General features: G+C 37.0%; 1 protein-coding gene across 3 annotated transcripts in view; it reads left to right on the top strand.

Moving 5' to 3' along the window:
* Positions 1–26,750, top strand: part of SH3TC2 (SH3 domain and tetratricopeptide repeats 2) — a 96,232-nt gene that overhangs the window by 43,974 nt on the left and 25,508 nt on the right. For all 3 annotated transcript variants that reach the window (XM_074212365.1, XM_074212364.1, XM_074212363.1), the window contains exons 8-11: positions 5,514–5,709; positions 5,935–6,113; positions 16,878–18,551; positions 22,175–22,355. In XM_074212365.1, coding sequence (XP_074068466.1) covers positions 5,514–5,709; positions 5,935–6,113; positions 16,878–18,551; positions 22,175–22,355 — 2,230 coding nt within the window. The remainder of the gene's footprint in view (positions 1–5,513; positions 5,710–5,934; positions 6,114–16,877; positions 18,552–22,174; positions 22,356–26,750) is intronic.

Raw genomic sequence — 26,750 nt, 5'->3', positions numbered from 1 at the left:
TCCATCATAAGTCTTTTAAAATTGTCTTTGATTATTGTATGGCTGAAATGAACAAGTCCATCATGGTTGATCATCACACAATGATGTTGTTAATGACTATAATGTTCTTCTGTTTCTGCTCATTTCACTCAGCATCAATTCATGCAAGTCTTTCCAGGCTTTTCTGAAATCCAATCCCTCATGATTTCTTATATAACAATAGTGTCCTATCACACACATATACCACAATTTGTTCAGCCATTCTCCAATTGATGGACATCCCCTCAATTTCCAATTCTTTGCCACTACGAAAAGAACTGCTGTGAATATTTTTGTACATGTAGGATTTTTACCCTTTTTCATGATCTCTTCAGATTGCAGACCCAGTAATGGTATTGCTGGATCAAAGGGTATGCATATTTTTATTGCCCTTGGGGCATAATTCCAAATTGTTCTCCAAAAAGGTTGGATCAGTTCACAACTCCTTCAACAAAGCATTAGTGTTACATATTTCCCACATCCTTTCCCATGTTGATCATTGTCCTTTCTATTTTAATTGGCCAATCTGAGAGGTATGAAGTGATACCTCAGAAATATTTTAATTTATTTCTCTAATCAATAATGATTTAGAGAAAATTTTCATAGACTATAGATAACTTTGATTTTTTTGTCTGAGAATTGCCTTTCCATACCCTTTGATTATTTATCAATTGGTCAATGACTTGTTTTTTGGGGGGTTTTTTTTGTTTTTTGTGGGGTTTTTTTAGATTTTTTGTAAGGCAAGAGGGGTTAAGTGGCTTGCCCAAGGCCACACAGCCAGGTAATTATTAAGTATCTGAGACTGGATTTGAACCCAGGTACTCCTGACTCCAAGGCCAGTGCTTTATCCATCACGCCACCTAGCCACCCCCAATGACTTGTTTTTTTTTATACATTTGACTCAGTTCTCTATATATTTTACAAATGAGTCCTATGTCAGAAACACTAGTTGTAAAAATTGTTTCCCATCTTACTACCTTTTAATCTTAGTTGTGGTGGTTTTGTTTGTGCAAAACCTTTTTAATTTGATGTAATCAAGATTATTGAGTTTGTTTTTTATAATGTTCTCTATCTCATAGCAGTCATAAACTGCTCCCCCTTCTTTAGATCTGACAAGTAAACTATTCCCAAGTTCATATTTCTTTAACAATTTTCATAGACACAATATTTCAAGGGTGGAAGGGAACTTAGAACATGTTATAAAGAATGTTATAAAGAAGAATCCTCAAAGTCCATCCAATCCAACTGTCTCATTTTGTAGATGAAAAAAACTGAAAGATTATATCACTTGACTCAAGATCACAAAGTGGGCAGATCTAGGTCTTCCAGATCTCAGGCCAGAATGATATCTATTATATTACAATGCCTTCTCTTTTAGATGTGTGTGTACTTTCCCCATCACTTGAACTTATTGGCTTCTTCCCAAATGTCTTTATCATGTACCCATTGTACTAGGTGGGAGGAGGCAGCAACACAAATAGCCAAGAACTAAAATATTGAGTGCTTGTTTAGAAGTCCAAACTTAGTTCATCTGTTATTATATAACAAAACTAAAATAGTGGGGATTGCAGATGAAAACAACTATAATAAAGTGCTCAGTTCAATTCTGCTTTACAAGTTTACAAAGTGCCTTCCCCTTGCTATGTGGGGAATTGTAAATATTGTTATCTATATTTTACAGATGAGGAAACTGAAGTGATTTGCCTCAGGTGGTTAGTGGCAGAGCCAGAGTCTTCTGAGTTCAGACATTCTTTTCCCTACACTGTGCAGACTATGTTTGTGCTGACTTTTTGGATCCTGAGCTAATGCTTAGCTTCTCATTACAGATTGTCAATCATCAGAGTAGGCAAAGTACTGTTAACTATCAGACATTAATTAACTGGTTAACAGAGTTTTCTGGAAGCCTGGAATTGGTACAGTGGGAAGGGACCTTTGAGCACAGAATATAGAATGTAAAGATTGGAAGGGAATTTAGAGATTTCAATCACTTTTTAGCAATGTCATAAAGAGGACACATTCTTCAGGCACAGTTTAGACTAGATAGAGTGCTCAGATCCTTTCAAATTTTAGTCTCCTATAATTCTGCAATTCAAGATCTATTCTAAGCTATTAATTTTACAATTGAAAAGACTGAAGTTTAGTGAGAAAAATAACCTTATTGGGACATAGAACAAATTAGGGATAGACCTGAAATTGGGGAACAGGTATCCTCTCCAACAGTTTTTTTTTAGAATAACACAAAATTGGGGCAACTAGGTGGCGCAGTGGATAGAGCACCTGGAGTCAGAAGTACCTGAGTTCAAATCCAGCCTCAGACACTTAATAATTACCTAGCTGTGTGGCCTTGGGCAAGCCACTTAACCCCATTGCCTTGCAAAAAAAGAACAACACAGAATCCCAAAATTTGAGAGTTGGGTGAGACCACTGGGGTCATCTCATACAATCCAAACTCAAAAGGCATCTTCCCTATAGCATTCCTGAGAGGTGGTCATTAAGCCAATGCTGAAGATCTTCAAGGAAGCAGAAAACATTACCTCCCAAGGCAATTCATTCCACACTTGTGGGGCTCTAATTGTAAGGAAGTCTGATCAGAGCAACAAGACTATATGTACTTTTTTGCATCTTTCCCTTATGGTTCCTGGTTGTGTCTTCTGAAGTTAAACAAGTGCAATCATTCTTTCATATGACAGTCCTTCAAAATATTTGAAGATAGCTATTATTTTTCCCCTGAATCTTCTCTTCATTAGACTGAACACCTAAACTGTTATTTCACCTTAACACTTACAGTAAGAAGAGGGAAGGAGGTGACATAATAGTTTAGTAAGTGGAAAAAAAAGACCCAGGTATAGTTAGAAGAATTAGGTTTGAATCTTTGCTCTTGCTACTTAATACCTGTGTGTTCTTAAGCCAATTGCTTTTATCTCTCTGAGACCTTGAATGAAAGGCTTGAACTAGATAGTATTTAATGTCTCAAGTCCTATTATCCTACCACAAAGCTTTTCATGTTCTTTCTAATCAAATCAATATTTTTTCCTCAAAATTTTCACTTAGTATTTTGTTATCCCATTCTCCAATGTGCTTATCATAGTAAAAGTATCTGTTCTAGCAATCTAATGTAAGATGTTATCACACTACTAGGCAGGGATCTTGTTTTATTTAAATCATTGTATTTCTTCCAGAAACTAACATGGTGTTTAGTACATGGTAGATGCTTAATAAATGTCTATTTTTCAAGTTCAGAAGGTTCATTTGAAAAAAAAGTCAGAAGGAAAGGGGGGGGGGAGAGAGAAAGAAAGAGGGAGAGAGAGAGAGAGAGAGAGAGAGAGAGAGAGAGAGAGAGAGAGAAATAGGTGTACTCAGGAAGAAAGCAAGGAGAGTGAAAATGTAACCAAAAGTGTCAGTAATCTGGAAACACAAAGTTGTATGGCTAAACATGAAACCTAAAAAAAAAAAAAAAGTAAATGTCTGTTTTTTATTCTTGTACTCTATGATCCTCAAACTCAACCAAGATGCTATTCACTATTCCTTAAAATGAATTTTTAAATTCATAAATATTCTTCAATTTGGAATTCTGTTGAGTAATTTTTTTTCTAAAATGAGAAATACATTTGCCATTGAAATGTCTGGGTTTAATTCTGTAAGAAATTGACAAGGAAAATTGATGGAATTAATAAGAAAAAAATAAAGCTTTGAGTAGGGATAACCAAAGCTATGTGAGATGAAGAGGGGCATAGGAGAGAGGGAAGGGGTCAAGGGAATTGTGGATACCATAGGATAAGGGAATTTGAAAACTCAGTGGGAACCTAGGGAAAATTCATCTCAACATTGTCCCCCCATCCAATCCCCTTAATTTATAGAGGAGAATTATTTCCCCAAGATCAAATAGCCAACAAATAGTAGAATTGGTATTAATGCCCATCAAAATATGACACTGTCATTTGAGATGTCTGAGACCAATTGAGCAAATATTTTATCACCTGCATGAATCTTGAAAGACTTATTGGGGGAGGTTAGCTTGAGGTCTGTGAGAAGAAAACCTGAAGAAAAGGATGTTACCCACACTAACTGGTTTTCCTTAACAGCTTTCAGGTCTATGATGAGCTCTGTTCTCAATCAACTTCCTTTTTTTCTAAAGTCTTCTACTACTTTTTTTTTTGGTTTTTGCAAGGTAATGATGTTAAGCGACTTGCCTAAGGACACAAAGCTAAGCAAGTATTAAGTGTCTGAGGCTAGATTTGTGCTTAGGTTCTCCTGACTCCAGAACCTGTGCTCTATCCACTGAAGCATCTAGCTGCCCCTAATCTTATAATACTCTTGTACTGATTTATTCTTATTAGGTTTCTACCTATCTTAAACTAGAGGCACTAAAGGAAAATATATAATGCCTTTAAATTCCAAGTCTTCCAAGGCTCAAGTAGCATCCTAATTTGTATATTCTGGAACCCTGGGTGCTTTTATAGATTTAAAAAAATTTTTAACTATACCCTCATGTATGAACAGTGTCTTACTATTTATGAAGCCTTTTAATGTTTATTAACTCATTTAATCTTCATCTTCTTAGTCCAGTTGGTTCCTAGGACAATGAAAATGATTCCTCTTTACAGTTAAGCAAACCATTAGTAGAGAGGGATTATGACTTTCCCAAGGACCTGTGGATAGTCAGCAACAGAGGCAATAGTAGAAATAAGGTCTCTCAGTATCCTCCCCAATGCTTTCACTTACCCCAAGACCACCCTTATTTATATATTTTCTCAAACTCTGTCTCTTCAAGCTTTGTGCTCAGGCATCAGTGGGACCTCATGCTGCATGTTCTTTCATAATTAGAGAACCTGCTAATGGTCCCTATATGTGAGCCTGGAAAAATCCATGTTAAGTCACAGTATATTAAGTATTTAAAAGAACATTGACTTAGGAGTTAGAAGACCCAAATAATGTGATTGTAGGCAAAATCATTTTGTCTTTCTGAGTTTCTGTTTCCCTGACTATAAGATGAAGTCAACAATACATATATTTCCTTTTTTTTAGACTACTGTAGGAAAATTCTCTGTAAACTATAAAGTGTCATTGAAAGGAGTACAAAAATACCTAGAAGGGAGTAAGAAAATTTAATTATATGTTTCAACAAAGTACTTTGTATCCCTGGGCAAGTAAATCTCCCTACCTGGGCCTGAGTTTCATCCTTTGTAAAATGAGGAGATAGAATAAATAATAATTTTCTTTTATTTATTTTATTTTTAAAATTAAAAATTGGAATAAATGATCTTTGAGATAACTTTTAGCATTAACATTCTAAACTGTCTAAATCTGACATTATGTTCTGTTTTAAGAACTTCCAGCTTGAACGTTATTTGAACTATGTATTATGTTGCCTTTAAGCTCAGATGTTCTATATTTTAAGGCCTTTTTCCAGCTCTAATATTCTAAACTTTACTTTTTCATGCTCTAAGTCCTTTCACACTTTAAACCATTTTTTTTCTGTGTGGTCTTCTCCTCAGGTAAAGGAAAATGTAAAGCTTTGAGAGATTATCAAGGAGAGGAAAAAGATGAGCTGACCTTCTGTCAAGGAGATGGCATTGAGGTCTTTGGTTTTCTCCTATCAGGACTTCGGTGGTTTATTGGAAAATTGTCTGCAACTGGGGAGATTGGTTTTGTCCAAACCAAACATGTAGCTCCTGATTCTTACATTCCATTGTAAGTATGTAGGTCCTGGAATGAAGACCCTACTTTAGAGTTTTCCAGAGGTGAGAAATAATTACTTTCATCTTCATTCTCCAGATCAAGTGTTAGATTGAAGAGGTCAGTGAGTGGCATGGGGTATTAAGCTTCCCTGACTGTCCTCATTTCTCAGGCAGGTATGCAAAGATTTGTGACTTTGTTAAAAAATGATCATTTTTTCTCTCTGTTACCACAATGTAGGAACAAAGCCACCATTTTTCTTAGTGATGAGGAGAGATTGTCCTTTTGGGACCCAGGAAATGAGAGGGAAAAAGCCTGCGCTGACTTTCTACGATCCCTAACCCACACTGACATATCTTCCATCTATCGGCTCAAGGAGTCTTCCCAAGATCCCTTTGAAACTCAAATGACTGGCTTGGGTAAGATAATTTCATTGACCTAAGAAAGAATATGCTCTATTTCCCATCTCCATTGCTTACCCCTTATGTCAGTAATTTTCAAATTTTTTGTCTCAGAATACTCCTGAAAATTATTACATTTTGCATGTAGTTTCATATCTTTTTAATGTCTGGTTTAATAGACATTGGATTCTTGTATCTGCTCCTACATTCAATCTGATGCAATATATTGTTTTGATTGAAGAAAATCTAAGCACAGAGATATGTAGTTGGAAAATGGAGGATTATTTTAACAGGCAGATACCATCTCTGTATTATTATGAAAGAGGTTTTGACATTGGAGATTCACTGAAAGAGTCTCAGGGACTTCTAGTAATCTTCAGACCACACTTTGAGATTCACTACTGCTGCCAGAGCAACTGGGGTGGGGAAATACAAGAGGGACAGCTATGGTAGGTTTGCGTAACAAAATCACCAAACTTTCTGACTCAGGGAGATAAGAAAGATTTAGGCTTTAAATAACAATTTAAACAAAAAGTTACAAGATACTGAAAAATTTCACAAACTTTGCAGAGTTTCAGTATTGCTGTGAGCTAAAGGGAGAGGAGAGAGAGAGAGAGAGAGAGAGAGAGAGAGACAGAGAGAGAGAGAGAGAGAGAGAGACAGAGAGAGAGACAGAGAGAGAGACAGAGAGACAGAGAGAGAGACAGAGAGAGAGAGAGAATATCAAGTATCAAGTTTTGGTCTTTAGCAAAGTAAAGAAGGCGAGTTCCTAAGACAATAGTAAGTTTAAGCAAAAAGAGATAGCTACAAGCTGAACTGGGGGAGAATATGACAGAGTTAAGAAAGGGGAAAAAAGGAAGGGGAAAGAAAGCAGTCACAAGACAATGACTGGGTTTAGATCAACATGGATCCAACTACATGGAACTGGGACCACATGGATCTAGCATGGAGAAGGGGGTTGGCCAAACTTTTATAGGGAGCCTAGCTCACCTCCTATGCAAGGAGGAGTCAAGGAGAAAGGATCAAGAAGTGACCCACTTGGAAGTGATGAGTCAAGTATTCATCTTAGAAGGCTAGATAGAAGTGAAGTAGGGGGGAAGGGAATGAGGTTGTTTTCTATTATTTTAGTAAATTCACATTTGAGAGGGGGGCTAAACTGAACCATGGAGAGGGAGTCAGAAACCCACAGAAAATATAAGTCAAACACAGTTCCTTAATGCTACAGGAAAGGCTAGATAAATATTTCTCTAATATTTTTCCTTCAATACTACCTTATGTGACCTTAGTCAAGTCACTTAATCTTCTTTTCCTCAATTTAATGTTCTGTAAAATGTGCAATTCCTCAAGGAAATCAGTAGTGGGGATACAGTGCATACAGACAAAACTAGCTATTATTTAAGGAAAAACATACTGAAAGATCATGAGTTGAGATAGCTAAAACCTTTCCAGGCCTTGCTTAGTACCAAGATCTTCCTGGGTTAAGGTGGATAAAAATGTTCATCAGCAAATTAGTCACCTAACTAATTTCCTAACTGGTCTGTTAATGGGTCCCAATTTGAAGACTTTCCAGCTTGTTGGGACCTACTAGAGCTTGTTTTCCTATCCATGCCTCAGAGGACTCCTAGATCCTCTACTTGGGTAGAGGGATTTTCCTCTCTTTGGAAGGAAACTGCAATTTCTCTAATAGAAAGTTCCAGTGATGAAACTCCTTCTACCAGTGCAGAGCACCCCCGATCTGCAATTGAAACTCAGAGTGAGTTCCGGGAGCACTGAGAGGGAGACTCAATGACTTCTGCAGGATTATGCAGTCATATATGAGACTTGAATCCACTATGCTATGAAGTCTTACTATTAAAATAGAAAAAAAATGAAAAAAGTCAGAAAGGAACAAAGTGTTGCAAAATGAAGAAAGTATATATATATATATATATATATACATATATATATATATGTAATTTTTAAAAATGAGATTTGGATCTCAAAAGATAGGCAGGATTTCAACAAGAGGTGACAAAAAGTGGGTTGCTTTCTGAGCTCAGAAAGTGTTTTTAGGAGAATCATAGAAGTGCAGGAGGTCACTTATGAAATGTAATTGTAATGTGGTTAGACTGGAGAATAATAGGAAATACAGATTGGGTTCAGAGCATGGAAGTCTTTGAAAAACCATCTAAGAAGTTAAAATTTTATGCATTATTCAGTTATTCATTATTTAAGTGCAGAACACACTTCAGCCAAACTTCTAATTAAATGAAATTAATTTCCTTCTTCTCCCATAGATCCATCATAGAAATCTACCCAAAGTGCTATATACGCCTTTTTTTTAACATCCTGGAAGCATCAGGTAGACAGCTTGAGGTGTCTGTTATCCCATCCTCTTTTTCCATAACCAGTCTCTTTTTTTCCCCTGAAAATACATTTCTTTGGTGATATCTTTATACTTCTTGAACATAAGTAATCATTAGAAATATAGTTCAGACTATCTACTATCATCAATCATTTCTCCCCTACAACTTTTATTCTTCAGAGATTGTGGTATTATATGATTCATAACCATACACAATATACTGTTAGAACAATTGTGTTTAAAGAGATTGGGCTTTTACTGAGGATCATCTTGGGACCATTGGAACCATTTCCCTAATTCAAGCTAAATTTATCTTTCCTTCCAATTTGAATTGAGATCCAACTTCTAAACCATGAGTAATACAGTAAGAAATGCAGTACCTCTATACACAGATATGCTAACTCAGTAGGTTGGCCATCCAACTGTATATCACAGGCTGAACTAAAGGCATTTTCCCATTCAATTAGTTTTTCCTTTGTGTATTATTCTATCAATCTCTTGAATACTCATTATTCTCAATCAGGATTACCAGCTGTGTTTTGTGACATTATTCAATCAGCATAAAATCATCCACATAAAGGGGCATAAGTGGGGGCTCACCATTTAAAATTCTTCTTTCTTTTGACCCTCACTCAGAACATCATCCAGGACAGTGAAGAACACCCATTTTTAGTCTCTCTATTTTATGTCTTACATGAAATTAACAATCAGAAAGGCAGTGAACACCATTAATTCTGTGGTTGGATTTATGAATAAATTTTACATGATTTTCACATATAAGATTTTTTGTTAGAGGAGGAAAGCCTTTTTTTAAATTGTTTTTTAAATTTTACATTTTCCCCCAATCTTACATCCCCCCCCCACCCCACAGAAGGCAGTCTGATAGTCTTTACATTGTTTCCATGCTATACATTGATCAAAATTGAATGTGTTGAAAGAGAAATCATATCCTTAAGGAAAAAATAAAATATACGAGATAGCAAAACTACATAAGATACATTTTTTAAAAAAAATTAAAGGTCTTTGTTTAAGATTCACAATTCTTTCTTTGGATACGGATGGTATTCTCCATTGCAGATACCCTAAAATTGTCTCTGATTGTTGCGCTGATGGAATGAGCAAGTCCATTAAGGTTGATCATCAGTCCCATGTTGCTGTTAGGGTGTAGAATGTTCTTCTGGTTCTGCTCATCTCACTCAGCACCAGTTCATGCAAATCCTTCCAGGCTTCTCTGAATTCCCATCCCTCCTAGTTTCTAATAGAACAATAGTGTTCCATAACACACAATTTATTCAACCATTCCCCAATTGATGGACATTCACACAATTTCCAATTCTTTGCCACCATAAACAGGGCTGCTATTAATATTTTTGTACAACTGATGTTTTTATCTTTTGTCATGATCTCTTCAGGGTATAGACCCAATAGTGGTATTGCTGGATCAAAGGGTATGCACATTTTTATTGCTCTTAATTTCAAATTGGAGAGAAAGCCTTTTAAGGATGCATTTTCCTCTAGTGAGTCAAACTCTTTATTATAGTCAGGAAAAAAAGTATAGTGGGATTCCATATTTCCTTTACTTTTCAATCAGTTTTATGTTTATATACATGTGGTTTGCTAGAAAAATTATTTTTAAAACCTGTCTATTTACTATTCATATGTTCATCTAAGATGCATCTAAGATACATGAGTATATCAGCTTCATAAAGACTGCATAAAAGCCAGAAGGTAAGCATATGGGTTGATAGTTATATTTGAACTGGTCCAGATGCTCTTGCTAACTTTGTTTCCTTAAGTGTCATTTCAACTTCCTCATAGAGACATTGGTGACTGAGGTGCTAAGATCCAAACCTGGTGGTTCCCTTATTGTTTACAGTGAAAATACATTCAGTTTCCTTTTATTTAGTGTCCTCCTGCAATTGTTAATCATTAATCCCCTTAGGATGATGTAAAGCATTTGAGTCTTATGGCAAAGGTTTTGTAGACTTGTTTTTGTTTCCCTTATTTTTTTATAGTTTTACAAGATTTTTTTTTTCTTTCCCTTCCATAGTGTTTTATAAATAAGTTTGCAAAAGGTTTAGTACACAGTAGATATTTAATAAATGTTTATTGATTCATTAATTGAGTTTTTAAGACCCATATTTTCCTTGATTGTTATTTTTAATCTGCTCCATTAGGAAATATTTACTGGATAAGGTAGTTTTGAGTTCTTTTGACCTCTAGTTATGGTGATTGCCTTTATAACATTTTTGCAAGAAAATGGTGATAAGAATCACATTTTTGCCTTTTTTTTTCTATTTCCTATTTTTTAACATTGACAAATTATTTGAAGTTATTGCAGTTGTTCACAGGATGGGTTCATATTTAGCTTTCCTTCTTGTTTAATGTTTTGGGGTTTTTTGCCTTTGTCCTTACTAGCTGATGGTATGACTACACATGGATAGTGATTCTTATGACTCCCACAGCGTTTAACTTTAAAGGAAGCTATTCATTTTTCATAATGTTGCTTGGTGTTCATTAAATCTCGCCCCTTCAACTCTCTTTTGAAAGAAAACATTCATGACTTGAATAGTCTACAAGTCTTTTTTTTTCATTTATTTCTCTTTCCACTGTGATTTGGGAAGGGGTTGGTGGTGGAAAGGAATATGACCACTAGCAAATTAAAAATCACTGAGATTCAATATCATTTATTTGTTTTTGGAGGATTTTGCCAAGTTCATGCCATTTCTCTACCTTTTCATCCTCTGTTATAGGTATTGGCATATATGTTGCAGTTATCTCCATGGTACTCATTTTGTTTATATAAGCATCAAAAACCAAGATAATCAAATATCCAATGAAAAGACATTTGCTTTTGTCTCCTGGGTATACTATTCCTTTTTGTATCTCTCCAAGGGAACCCTTTAAGTAGTACTTTTATTCAACTGCAACTTCCTTTTGGCTTGTAGCTTCATTTGTCAGTGTTGGTGTGGACCATTTAAAAAATAATTTATCAATTCAGTGATCATTGGATAAATTTCTCATAGCCAAGCCTTCTTTTAGTTCAGGTCTTTAGTACTTTTCACCTATATTAATGCTGCTGTCTCTTAATTGGTTTTCTTGTTTCAATTCTCTTACCAATCTAGTCTATCCTATAGACTTCAGTAATTTGTCTGTAAGCACAGATATGATATGATCACATAATTATTAGCTTTCTCCCAACTCTGGTGGATCTCTATTGGTCATTAGATAAAATATAAACTTTTCTGTTTGGCTTCTAAAACCCCATTCAACTTGTCCTATCTTTTCATCTTCGTTGGACTGTATTCACTCTCTTCTACTTTGCAATCCAGTCAAATTACTCTTCTATCAGCTCCCCACACATGCCAATCATTTCCCCTCTCCTGTCATTGCAATGGCTATTTCCCATGCCCAAAATACATTCTCTCCTTACTTCTATCTCACAGTTTTTTTCCCTTCCTTTAAACTGCAGCTCAGATACCATCTTCTGCATGAAGTCCTTCCTGATTCCCCCTGGTGGGGGTGTGGAGATAGTGCTCCCCCTTCCATACACCCTTCTATTAACTGCTTTGAACATATTCATATTTATAAACATCATAATTATGCTGTACATATTGTTTATATGTACCATCTCTCCATTAGAATATGTTTATTATGAGTAAAGATTGTTTTATTCTTTGTCATGTTTTCCCAGTACACTACATATTACCTGGCAAATAATAAGTGTTTAATAAAAACTTGATTGATTGATTGATTAAGCACCTGTAGTTAATTTGGCAGCATGTCTTAGTAGTTAGAGAATTGACCTAAGAGTCAGGAAGAAAAACAGTGCCTGGCAAACAATGAGTGCTTAACAAGTGATCTTTCCCCCAAACTGAGAAATGGATTAAGGAATGGTTATTGACAAAGATTAATACAATTTCCTAATGAAATTTAACATATAGAAATCAATTGTTATGTTAGGAATTCATTTTTATGCTTTTTCTATGTTGAAAGAGAAGTTACCTCAGCTAATAAATACTTGATGTCCTTGACAAGAGGTGAGACAAGACAAACAAGGGCAACTCCAACTTAAAATTTAAATGATATTGTAAATTCAGAGGAGGAGGTAAAAGGTTATTAGCATTAAATGTTACCTCATGGAACAGTGGAGGGAAAAAAAATAAGTTTAAGAAAAGCTTGGCAAAAGATTCAACTACCAGAGTAACCCTGAGAGTATTAGGGATGCAATTGGGAGTTCTGTAGATAGAAAACGGAAATCATCTATAAACTTTCTTTATGTTAATCTCTTTTCTATCATTAAAAACCAGTGGAATTGCCACTTTTGGATTCCAGAATATACTGTACCTCATTCCAACTTTCAGGCAACATTAGGTCTCCTGAACCAAGGAATCAAAGACAGCCTAGTGAAGGAATTGAAAGTGACTCAGTAGCTCAGTAGCCTTTCTGTAGGTAATAATAATAATAATGATGATGATAATAATAACAATAATACTACAAATAATAATTTAAATTTCTATAGGACCTTAAAATTCATTAATTATTTAATTCAGTTCTTGTGAAAAAAGCACTTTGATAGAATGCTACCCTCTGGGAGAAAGGATAATATGCAGCTTAAAGTACGTATGATCCCTATCTTCATGGAACTTAACATAATGACAGGCTAAGAAGTAAATATAACTTTAATATACAATATTATAAGATATGTGTACTAGAGAGGTATCAATTCAAGTTCTTTGCCATACACCCAAGGTCATGATCATTACCACCAGCAGGCACAAGGGCTTTCTAAAAAGATGGCTTGTGATTAGGATTTTAAATAATAAATAGATATTTAGGAGGCAAAGAGCAGAGAGAAGGCATTCTTACCTTACAAAATCCTGTTATCAAAGACACTGATTCAGGAAAATGCCAACAAGTTTGAAAGACAAAAAAAATAATCTTGTTTGTCTGGAAAGGAGTAAAATGAGATAAATCTAGAAAGGCAGTGTGGTAATGTATAGGGGAAATCTTTGAATGTCATGAAAAGGATCTTAAATTCTTTGCAAAGCATGTCCTTCCAATAATTCAATAAGGTAGGTAGGAAAAATATCTTTATCTCCAGAATCAAAATGTCAGAACTGGATAGAAGTCTCTAGTGTAAAAAATACCTTATTAGAAAATCCCCTGCAACAGTTTGACCAACAAACCTCCACTTAAAGACTTCCACCACCTCATCCCTCTGCCACACCAGAGTGAGCACACTCCCATTTTTAGATAACTTTAACTGTTTGGATTACCTACCCCCCCCCCCCCGGCCCCCCCAGCTTAAATCTATTTTTTCCTTCCTGACCTTTGCGTCTAATTCTGTCATCTAGACTAAGGTACAATAAATCTTCCTTCTCTTCTCAATGATAAAATTGAATTCAGAGTCTTGAAGATAGGGATTGTGTCCCCCCTAAGACTTCTCTCCTTCAGTCCTTTTTCCTGTTGCTAGAGCTGAACTTTGAAAATAGGAACTTGTCTAAGAACTTGTGCATTCTGCCCCAGATCATGATTTTATGTATGTATATATCTATATATATATGTGTGTATGTGTATATCTATCTATCTATCTATCATCTATCATCTATCTATCTATCTATCTATCTATCTATCTATCTATCTATCTATCTATCTATCTATTAGAGGGAAGCAAAGTATAATGTTTAGAAGATTAGCCTTAGAGACTAGCAAACCCATTCTCTACACTCTGACTGTGACACTGAACATCCCAGGTTTTAGACTATTCTCAAATTGCATTGGTAGAGAAAGTTTCCTCATGTGATATGTTACCTACATAGCAATAAAATGAAAGTTCTAGTACTTATCGATGTGCAACACAATAAATGCACACAGGCACATATATACATGTGTATATACCACATAAACAAACACATCCCCCCCACATATATATACATATATATATATATACATATATATATATATATATATATATACATACATACATACAAACATATAACTAGGTGGTACAGATGATAGAATGCCAGGTTAAGAATCAGGAAGATTCCTTAAGTTAAAATCTGTTCTCAGACACTGACTAGCTATGCGACCCTAGGCAAGTCATTTAATTCTGTTTGCCCTAGTTTCCTCATCTGTAATATGAGCTGAAGAAGGAAGTGGCAAATTACTTTAGTATCTCCACTAAGAAAACCCCAAATAAGTCACAAAGAGTTGAACACACCTGAAAAATGACAAAACAGCAATTACAACAAAACATATATTTGATATGATGAAATTTGAAAAAATATGAAGAAACCTCCTGGACTGGGAAAAAGATGATTCAGGTTTGAGACCCATCTCTACCACTAACCAGTTGTGTGACCTAGGGCTTGGGTTGGGTGACCCTTATGTTTGTGGAGAACTTTCTCATCTCTCAAGGGAGGGTATTAGAGAAGATGAATTCTAAGTGCTCTCTCAATTCTAAAGTTCTGTGCTTTGAAGGATAGGTTCATAATTGTATTCAGTTGTTTTCATTTTATCTGATTCTTTGTGACCCTATTTGGGATTTTATTGGCAAAAATACTGGAATGGTTTACCATTTCCTCCTCCAATTCATTTCACAGAGAAGAAAATAGAAGCAAAAAAAAAAAGATAAAAAGTGACAGGGTCACACAGTTGGTGAGTTGTTTTAGGTTAGATTTGAACTCAAAAAGTTGAGTCTTCCTGACTACAAATCCTTTTATGTACTATGGCACCACCTAGCCACCCAGGGCCATCATAGAAACACTGAATATTAGTGTTGAAAAGGTCCTTAGAAAGGCCCCCCACCCCCACCCCCACTCGATACTTCATAAATGAGAAAACTAAAGTTCAAATTGGTAAACAATATAAACTTGGCAGTGAAAGAATGAACAGATTAATTTCCTTGCCTCCTGAGAGATGGTATCAAAATGGCTAGAGTTCAAATAGAAGATAGACAAGTTTGAGATCTGAAACACAGAATACAGTAGAATGGGTATTAGTTGTGAAGTCAGCCTATCTAGGTTCAAATTCTGGTTCAGTATGACTAGAAAGATGTTTGACCATGCCAGGCTTTTATCTACAAAATGAAGGTATTGGATTAGATTGGAGATGTCAAATTCATGTTCTGAGATCCCAAATGAGATTAAAATATAATTAGGAAACATTTGGCAAAATAAATAAAAATACAATAAGACATAGATAATAGTTTTCTAAGTCAATATGAGGCTACAAAGACCTATTTCTATTTGAGTTTGGCATCATTGGACTAGAAGACTTGCAAATGTCTTGTCTAGCTCTGAATCTATGAGCTTATGATACCAGGAAGTGAGATGAGGAAGGCTGCACAGAGACTGGATTCCTGAACCTTATGAGTCCTCACATTGCTGTCTTGTTTCCCAGATAGGTTTGAGCCATCCCAGAAGCACTGAGGTGTCTGTTTGTGGCTTCTGATTCTGAGGCAGTAGTTCTAGTTTTAGTCTGGAGAAAGAATCTTCACCTCTACATCATAGGAGATGATTGGGGACTTCTAGTATGGACCTGACTCCTCAAAAAGCCTTTAATCCTCCCTTATTTCAATTTAATTTTTATGCTCAAGGTTCCTAACTTTTCTCATAGAATCTCAGACTTGGATAAAAACTCTTGGATCAGGGAGTCCAACACTGAACAAGAACCCCCTTTGCATTATCTGCAACAAATGGCCATTGAGCTTTTTCTTGAAAACCTCTGGTGATGGGGGATGGTTGGTTGCCCTAGCCTATCTATCATTCTACCTAGGGACAGTTCTGATTGTTTGAATTTACCCCCACCACCCCGTCCTTTGCCCCCTACATTGAGTTGAAATTTGTTTTTCTTCAACTACTTCTCACTGTTCTTCTACCTTCTGGGGTCAAAGAAAACAAGACTAATTTTTCTTCCATATGATATTCTTAGAATAATAGAATATAGGGCTGGGAATGATGGTAGAAAGCATTGGAAGACAGTGATCCTCTTTCTCCTTAGCCTTTTTTCTAAGATAAGCCTCCCTAATAATAATAATAATAATAATAATAACAATAACAATAACAATAACAATAACAATAATAATAAGCCTCCCTCAACTAATTCTTTTAGGTAATAGTTTTTATTTGTTTTTTCCATTCTAGTTCCCCAGCCTTTAGCCCAATCCTCAGTCATGGTCTTAAGGAGAAAGCACTATGAAATCCAAGAAACCAAGTACAAATCCTTTGCTACATACTAGTTATGTGGTTTTGTACAATCCACTCCCTTGATTTCCCTTTTATCATCTTTAAAAATGAGGAGGTTAAAAAAAATGAGGAGACTGGGTTATGGGAGATTTAAGGGGTCTTTCATCCCTAAATCCCATTATTAATCTTGGGATTGATGACCAATAGGCCAGGTATAAAGGTTCATAAGATATCTTTGTTCTCCTACAGTGTCCTTAGCAGAAGTTTTGGAGGGAGACCAGACTGGTGAAGCCTGGGAGGAGGACACATCTACCAGCTCCAGACAATGCAGTGACGCTGATGAATCTTCACTAACCTCAGGCAGCTATCACCTGCCTGAGCCAGATGATCTTGATGATCCTGAGGTCTTAATGGACCTGAGCTGTGGGCATGAGGAAGAGGATGAGACTTCTGCAGTTTTTTACCCTTTTCTGACCCTGCTGAACCAGGAGGGCTATGCAGGTCACTTTGAGAGCCTCTATGACCTTTCCTTCTCACTTCCTGCTTCTTCCTTCTATGGTTTCTCAGATGAGGATGAGCTCATCACTTACCTGGTGACCTCCAGGAATTATGCCAAGCGTAAGCACATGGCTTGGGCCCAAGCCCGTCTCTGTTTCCTCTTGGGACGTCTGAGTGTTAAGAAGGTCAAGCTCTCCCAGGCCCGAGTGTACTTTGAGGAAGCTCTCCATGTCTTGAGTCATGGTTTCAGGGATCCAGCTCTGATTGCTGCTCTCTACATTAATTTGGCAGCTATCTTCTTGAAACAGAAACTGAGGCCCCGAGCCTCCTCCCCTTTATTGGAGAAAGCGGCTTCTGTACTGGCCTGCCTTCCCACTGGCGGAGTGAGAACTGAAAATGCACTAGAAGTGGTGGCTCACATCCTGAGGGAGGCCATTGCCTCAGGGAGTAGTGCCCTCGAGGCCCGGGCCTGTTTCCTGGCCATCCGGCAGCTCCTCAGCTTGGGACAGTATGAAGAAGCCCTGCCCTTTGTGGAGCGCCTGCATCTCCTTGCCGGTCCACCTCCTGCTGCCATTTTGAGCTTCTTATATGATAAGAAATATCTTCCCCATCTGGCATTAGCCTCAGCCAGGCAATATAGCTCCCGAAGGACCCCAGGGATGACCATATCTCTCTGGCTAGTCAGTCTGGTCCTACAGAATGCAGGAAAGCTCCTCAGGTCCCCCTCCTCCTCAGGTGGTGGTGACATTTCTGCCTTGGCCTGCCCTTCCCTTAGACAAGCTTTAGCAGCTTCTCAGGAGCAGGAAGACATTAGAACCCAGCGAATTCTCTGTATCATCCTTGCCAAAATGTATTTCCACCATAGCTTATCTGATGGAGCCATTTATTACCTGACCCGTGCCATGAGTCTGGGGCAGCAGTTGGGAGAGGAAGACACCTTTGAGTCTTCCCTCTGCCTTGTCTGGGCATACCTCTCAGCTCACTATGCAGGGAGGGCTTTGGAAATCTTGAAACCCCTATTCTCCTCCCTGTCAGAGACAGACAGCATTCTCCAGAAGGGAGTAGTACATAATCTCCTAGGCCTTGCCCATGAAGCAGAAGGCCAGGTGACTCAGGCAACCAAAAACTTTCACTGGGCCCTGGAGATGGCCGAGGAAATGGGCCATGTTCGGAACCAAGCAGTGGCCTTGGCCAATCTGGGCCACCTAATCTTCAGGTTCCGGAAACAGCAGCTGGCAGAGAGCTACCTAACCCAGGCTGTTCAGCTGTACTCTAATCTCCAGAGCAACAAAGATGTAGAAACAGAAATGGGACATGTGATGCTGTGGCTGGCCCAAGTCCTAGTAGATAGGCACAAGATAGATGAGGGCCGTCTCTGCTATGAGATGACCTTGCTGTTTGGCTTGAAGCACCACCATATAAAGAGTGAGTATGGTTTAGGAGGTCTCCTAAATTCTCTAGAGCAAGTGACAGTGACCTCTTTTTCTCCTGTTGCCTTCCTTGAAGAACTTTGGATCTTTGGGATTGCCTTTGGGATTAGCTTTACATTTTAAAGTATTATGGGAAGAATCAGGGAGCCCTTGGTTCAAATTCTGACTCCAATACTTTCTAATTTGTGTCTCTGGGCAGGCCAGATCATCACTTTGAAATTCAGTTGCCTACTTTGTAAAATAGGAACAATAATACACTAACTGCTTCACAGAGGCATTATATGAAAAGTGCTTTGCAAGCTTCAAATGCTATGGAAAGCTAAGTAATCTTTGTTATCCTGACAGTCAAGGCTTGGCTCAATTTGGATCCACACCTTTCCAACCTTCTCTGATATTATGACTCTTTGCATACCCTATGATTCTTTCAGACTGTGCCATTTCTTAGCAATCACCCCTTGCCCTCCTCCATCTTCACACCCATACCTAGAATGATGCCTCTGCAACACAGACACACATAGATCTATACACACACCCCTGCCTTTCAAAATCCTTGTTTTCCCTTTAAGACTCCATTCAGATACCACATTCTCCATCTTTCTGATCCTTCCAACTTAAAGTGATTTCATACCACTCAAATCACTCTTTGTTCTTTACTGGTTATGTGGACATTTTATCTTTCTGCTAGATTGTAACAATGATTGCTCTGATGTTTCCTAAATTCTTCAAATCCATTATCTCATTTGATATTTCAAACAATCCTGTGAAGTAGTTAGTGTAAGTATGATTACTCCAATCTTTCAGAGGAGGAAACTGAGACTCAGAGATAAGCAGTGACTTGACCAAAGTTTCCCAGATAATCTTTATTTGACTGAAGTAGGAAGGACTGTCTGACCTATCTAGACAAGTAAGCCATGCAGCTGGTGTTCAAACAGAAGCAAACTGATTCCAGTGAGTACAACTCTTTGGACATGATGCTATGTGTTTGTAATTAGAGACTCCCAGATGGTCATCTTCAGTGAGGATGCTTCTCTGGCACCCTGCAAAGGGTCTGCATACATGTTTGTTGAATTTAATTGAATTTCATTTTTCCTTCTGTGTCTTAATTATTCTCTGGGTCTGAAATGTGCTCTTTTAAGCTCTTAACAAGTTTGAGTCAGCTCAACAAGTAGATTTTATGCTTCTACCAGATGTAAGGCATTGTGCTAAGCTCTGGAGATGCAAAGAAAAGCACTCCCCCACCCCCAAAACATTCAGAGCCTAATGGGAGACATAGAATGCAAATGACCATGTATACACATACACTCACACATATAGGAATAAATTGGAGAAGGAGGTTGGAAAAGGTATCCTATAGAAGAGGAAATTTTAACCGGAACTTGAAGGAAGTTGAGAGGCCAGGAAGTGGAAATCCAGAGGGAGAAAATTCCAAGGATGGGAAACAGTTTTTGGAAATGCCAAAATTGGGGGATGAGTGTCTTATGTGAGGGACTACAAGGGGGTCAGTGTCATTGAATCTCAGTCACAGACTATAAATAGGGGAAGACTAAGATATAGAAAGATTGGAAAGCATACCTTTCTAGAAGGGAAAGGAACAACTATTTACTGAACTTTTCCAATATACCAATCTAAGTGCTTTACAGGCATTATCTTATATGATCTTTATAACAATCTAGTGAGTTGTTGCTATTATGACTCCCATTTTGCAGTTGAGGAAACCAAAGCAACAAGCGTTAAATGACTTGCTCAGAATCAGGTCAGATTTGAACTTGTCTTCCTGACTATCCACTGCACCACTTAAGCAAGCAGATTATAAAAGACTTCTAATGCCATATAGAAGATTTTATATTTGATCCTGAATGTAAGAGGGAAAAAATTAGTGGGGTTTTTGGGGTATGTGGGTGAAATTATTATTTAGGAAGATGACTTTGATAGCTGGATGGACTAAAGTGGGGAAAAACTTGAAGTAAGAACACCAACTAATAGACTACTGAAATAGTTCAAGAATGAGGTGATAAAACTTTGGGCCATAGTAGTGACAGTGCCAGAGAGGAGAAGGAATCATGAGACATTTTGAAGGTTGAATCAATAGAACTTGACAATATACTGAAGATGGTAGGAGGGGGTTAGAGAGTGAAGGGTAGAGGATGATGCCTAGATTATGAACCTGGATCACTAGTATGATGATGATACCCTCAGAATAATAGGAAAGTTAGGGAGAGGGGAAGATTTGGAGAAGAAAGAAAATGAGTTTTATTTTAGGTATGTTGAATTTGAAATGGATATGGGACTCCCATTTCAAGATTTCTAAAAGACAACTGGAGATGTGAGACTGGAGATTAGGAGAAAAGTTTGGACTTGATAGATATGAGGATCATCAGGATAGAAAATAATCAAATCCTTGGGAGCCATTGTGATCACCAAGTGAAATACTATCAAAGGAGAAAGGAAAAGAACATAAGAAGAAATTCTGGGCAACAGTTACAGTCAATATGATCCAGCAATGCATACTGAGAAGAAATGGTCTTGAGAAGTAGGAGGAGAACGCAGAAAGAGGGGTCATGAAAACTTAGAGATAAGACAATATATAAGAAAAGAGGGTGATCAACAGGGTCAAAGGTGGCAGAAGGGTCTAGAAGAATGAAGATTGAGGAATGGCTATGAAATTTAGCAATTAATTTAACATTGGCAACTTTAGAGAGAGAAATTTCAGTTGAATTACAAGATTGGAAGTCACATTGTAGAGGTACAAAGAGGGGAGGAAAGAAAAATAGAAGCACTGACCTCCCAAATAAGTTTCTAAATGGAGACGAGCTAATAGGTGGGGATGGAGGGATCAAAAAAAGGTTTTTGAAGATAGAAGAGAGAGAGATGGACTCGTTAGTAGGAAATAAAGAAGTAGCCAATCAAGGAGAGATTGAATCTAAGTAAAAGAATTCACTATTGAATTACTAACCACCTTTTTAAAAAAATTTCTTTTTTATTTTAGACAATGAGGTTAAGTGACTTGGCTCAAGGTCACACAGCTAGGTAATTATTAAGTGTCTGAGGTTGCATTTGAACTCAGGGCCAGTGGCTGATCCACTGTGCCACCTAGCTGCCCATTAACCATCTTTTAAAAACCAATTAAAGTACTACCTTCTCCATAAAAGCCTTCCCTTATTTGCTAGGTTGGTATTGAACTTTCCTCTCAAAATTCGCAAAGCACTTTCTATTGTAATTCTACACATATGTATTTTGTATTGTAGTATTTGTGTTGATGTCTAATCTTTGTATTTTCCTAATGCCAAATAATGTGCTCTGTACACAATAGACACTTAATTGGCTTATTTATCTCTTTAACTTTCTTTTTTGTGAATTTATTTTATTTTTAATTTAAAAATGAAACAGGCCTTCTACTGGAGTAAATGATAAAAAAATGATTGCTCATGAAAATACAAATCTATTATGTATAACTTACTATTCCTTTTAAATATATATCATGTAAATTTTTTTTTTACCCTTTTTTTCTTCTCTTCCCCCCATCCAGAATTGGCTACCATTAGACATATTTATTGAATTGAATTGAATACATAATTATTGAATTAATTGCTGTTTGTTGAATCTCCTCTCTGTTCATAGCCCAGCTTCAAGCTACCAAGTCTCTCTGCCATTTTTACAGAATGGTGTCTCCAAATTCTGAGGCCTGCATCACCTACCATGAGCATTGGCTAAGGTTGACTCAGCAACTCCAAGACCATGAAATGGAAGGGATACTGCTAGAAGAACTCAGCCAACTCTACTTGAACCAAAACACAGCCATGTGAGTCATTGTCAGAGCTCAGTAAAGAATATAGAAGATTGGACAGTCCTAACGTGTGAGATGATCTTGTTTGTTTTTTTCCAAGGCAAATGGGGTTACGTGGCTTGCCCAAGGCCAAACAGCTAGGTAATTATTAAGTGTCTGAGACCCTCCGAGACCGGATTTGAACGCAAGTACTCCTGACTCCAGGGCCGGTGCTCTATCTACTGCACCACCTAGCCACCCTAGTGAGATGATCTTGGAAGTCCCTTCCAGCAACCCTGTTGTTCTAAATCTTGCCACTTGGGATATTCTATTTAAGTGAATGATACTCAGAAAATAGGTCTATTTGTTGCAACTTGCAGAGAAAGGTGGAGGAGAGAGAGAGAGAGAGAGAGAGAGAGAGAGAGAGAAAATTTTTTATGGAAGAGTAATACAATTGTAAATTTCAGAACTTTGATTTTCCCATATATTGATCATAGTCTTTCATCTTTCCAACTTTCCCTATACCTTACTTTTCTGAAACCTGTTCTTTGCCCTCACCATCACCACCAGTTCATTCATTCCTCAGTATTATTCCAGTCCTTCTTCTCTGCTCCTTCCTTCCCAGACTTGATAAATTTTGATAAAAAATTTTTGATAAATCAGTTCAGCAATATATTAACCTTTACTCTTGTATCCTTTGAACTCTTAACATTTTGTCAACTATATTTTGTCAAACCCTAATACTGGCTTACTCCACTATCAGACTTTTATTCCTACTCCTAGACTGTTTAATGGAACTGGAAGAAGTTACAAATTATGCTAACTGGGTTTGCTAAAAATTTATGCTAACTGATTTTAGGTAGGTCCTTTCTTAATCCTGCTGCTCCTTCCTAATTTATTCATCTGCATATTCACAGCAGTTGTTACAAAACTTTTCTTTTTTCTTCTTGTCTCAAATACTTCTTTCCTCCTCTATTTTCTCTGCTAAGGATCTTGATTTATATGCCACTGAAAAAAAAATAGAGACCATTCTCTAAGATTTGCCTTTTATCTTTTCCTCCATGTCTAATAACTCTCTGACTCCATCCTCTGTCATATTTTCCTTCCTTCCACTCTGATAATGAGTCCCTTCTGCTTGGCTAGGCCAACTGCTCAACATATACCCTTAATCCCACTCCCATCCATGAATTAATATCTCCCTCTAGTGGCTCCTTCTTTTCTATCCACCAAATCTCCCCAACTCTAATAAAAATCCAGTAAAATCCAATTTAATCTTATCATGCCTGCCAGCTAAATTTCTCAGTAATCTACAATCAAAGTCTTTTTCTCCTCTCATTCTCTCCAAGCCCTCTACAATTTGACCGCTGATCTCATTTTTAATGGATTCTGCTCTTTCCAGAGATAATAATGATTTCTTAATTGCTAAATCTAATGGCTTTTTAATTAGAGCTTATCCTTCTTGACCTTTTGGCAGCATTTGGCACTGTTGAGCATCCTCTACTTCTGTATACTCTCTTTGCTCTAGGTTTTAATGTCCTTGCTCCTCTTTGGATTCTCCTACCTGCCTGACTACTCTTTCTCCAACTCTTTTTGTATCTTCCTCCAAGTAATGCCCAGTAACTACAGCTATCCCCAATGCTCTATCTTCGTTTCTTTTCACTCCAGACTCTCTCATTTGGGAAACTCACTACCTATCATGGATTCAAGAATTACGTTTATGAAGAAGATTCCCAAATCTATTTATTTTGCTTCAATTTTTATCCTGAGCTACAGTCATACATGTTGGATATTTAGAAATGGATTTCCCAAAGACATTTTAAATCCCTACCACCACCCCCACTCCATTGTCCTAGTAATTCACAATTCATTATATTTTCCTCCACACCCTCCCCTCTTTTGAACTTTCCTATTACTATTCAGGGGACCACCATCCTTCTAAGCACCCAGGTTCATAACCTAGGTATTATCCTAGGCTCTTCTTATTTGCTTACTCCCTAAATTCAGTCACTTCCCAGAAATTGTCATTTCTTTCTTTCCAACATCTTTCAAATACATCCCCTTTGCTTCACTTGTACAATCAAGATCCTCATTGCTGTCCTTAATTCTTCTTCTCTGGATTATAATATTCTCCTGATAAATCTCCTTGCCTCACATCTCTCCAATCCAAAAGGATTTCCTAAAGTATCATTTACTGCTATGTCACCTCCTCCTTCTTAATAAACTCCCAGCGGTTCGTTACAATCAAATATTTTAAAGTCCTTTGTTTGATCTTTATTTTTTTTTTGGTTGGGTTTTTTTTGGCAATGCAATGGGGTTAAGTGACTTGTTCAAAGTCACACAGCTCGGTAATTATTAAGTGTCTGAGTTCAGATTTGAACTCAGGTCTTCCTGACTCCTGGGCCTTTGGTATATCCTCTGCACCACCTAGCTGTCCCACATCCTTTGTTTGTTATTTGATGTTCTTCACATCTTGGTCCCTTCTTTCATTTTCAGTTTTCTTATATTGTACTCCCTTCCAGGTACTCCACAGTCCAGTCAAAAGGAACCTGCTACCTCTTGTGTCTGATGCATTATCTTCTATCTGCTTTTCTTTTCTTACCAAATTCCAAGTTTTAAAACTTCTGACTTTCTTTAAGAATCAGTTCAAGAACAACCCTTTCCAAGAATGCCTTTTCTGTCCCCTTCTCCCTCCTTCTCCTCCTTCCCTCCCTCAACCAACTGCCAATGTCTTCCCCTTTAAAGCTCCCTTCTATTTATTCCATTCTTATCTTCTCTATTCTCATTTATATGTTGCTGCTACCATTAGAATGTAGACTACTTGAGCTTACAGAAGATTTTTTACTTTTTCTTTATATTCCAGTGCCTAGCACAATACCTACCACTTAGACACATCCCACATTCTTCAGTCTAGCCAAACTGACATTCTCCCTGATCTTCACATGTATCAAAAACTGGTTGAAATAGTTGATTGAATTTGATTAAAAAGGACATTCCAAGAACACTTTGTTGAGTGTCCTTTTTTAAATGCTAAATGCTCACTTTCTTGTCTATGCAAACTTTCTGATACTGTGAAAATTCTGTTGTTACTCTTCTTTTTTTAAATCAAGAAAAGGATTTCCATGGACACAATTTTTCTCTTACCTGAAGATTGAAAGATCCCAACAATGTCAGTTGTTTCAGAGTGGGAGAGTTTACTTGTTCAGGCAAAAGGTTCCTTAACACTGGGAAGTAGAGATCCAAGTTGAAACTGGAAGCTCAGTTTATAGTGGTGATCCCTGCTTCAAATGGAGCTCAGTCTGGATGGCATATAGACTCCCTGATGGCTTTGAGATTCTAGGATTCTATGAATTTGACATAGGCCAGATTCTTAATCCAGGGAGTTGGCCCAGCAGGTGGCAATTTAGAGCTATCCTACAGGGAAACCTCCTATGATATGACTTGAAGTTCTAAAATAGAATATTTAAGTTATAGACAGTTCTAAGTCTTGAGAGTTTTTTCTTATGTCAAGATGAAATCTTCCTTTCTGCTACTTATTTCCATTGCTCTGAGGACAAATACTCTTTAATTCTAAAATCTCTTCATCCTGTTAATCTTTCACTTATCTTGAATATCACTTCACACATTTAAGTCATCTCTTTTCCAAGCTAAATATTCTTAGTTTCTTCAATGTATTAATAATACATATACTTATTAATTCTTATATTATGTTATCATAATCATTATTATTATTACTATTTGATATTCTTATGACATCATTTTCAATTCCTTCTCCATTCTGGTAACCTTATGAACACTGTGTAGTCAGCTTGAACTTCCTTAGGAGAGCTGATTATTAAATTGTTAGTGAGCTGCAAATGACAAATCAGGTTATATTATTAATTGTTTTACTTGCCTAAACTTTAAAAAGTGATGGAAGAAAATGTTAAAAATGCAGGTTAACTTAAAAGTGTGTTATGGATCCATATATAAATATATATATATATATATATATACATATATGTACATATACATAATATATGTGTGTGTAAATATTTATTATAACACTCCAGCTCACAGGTAATCTGGTCCAACTCCCACCTGAAGCATGGATTTCATCTACATTATCCTTGTCATTGATCTAGACATCCCCCGCCTTGAAGATAGAGTTCACCATTTTCTTCATAGTTCTTTCCATTATTAAACTTCCTTTATTGGTGGAATTCCTAAAATCTAAGAGTTGGGAAGGATCTCAGAGATTTCTTGACCAAGCCTGAACAGGAATCTCCTCTAATAAATCCTTGAATATTGTTCATCTAGCATTTGTCTAAAGGCTTGCTCACTACTTTTTAAGGAAGTCATTCAAATTTGCAATGCCCCCTGTTTCTCCCAACTCTTCCCAGTTCTGCCTACTGGAATCAAGCAGAACAATATAATCCCTTTTCTATATTCTAG

The sequence above is a fragment of the Macrotis lagotis genome, chromosome 1, assembly GCF_037893015.1.
Source record: "Macrotis lagotis isolate mMagLag1 chromosome 1, bilby.v1.9.chrom.fasta, whole genome shotgun sequence".
Classification (NCBI taxonomy): domain Eukaryota; kingdom Metazoa; phylum Chordata; class Mammalia; order Peramelemorphia; family Peramelidae; genus Macrotis; species Macrotis lagotis.
This window is presented reverse-complemented; position numbering and strand designations above follow the sequence as displayed.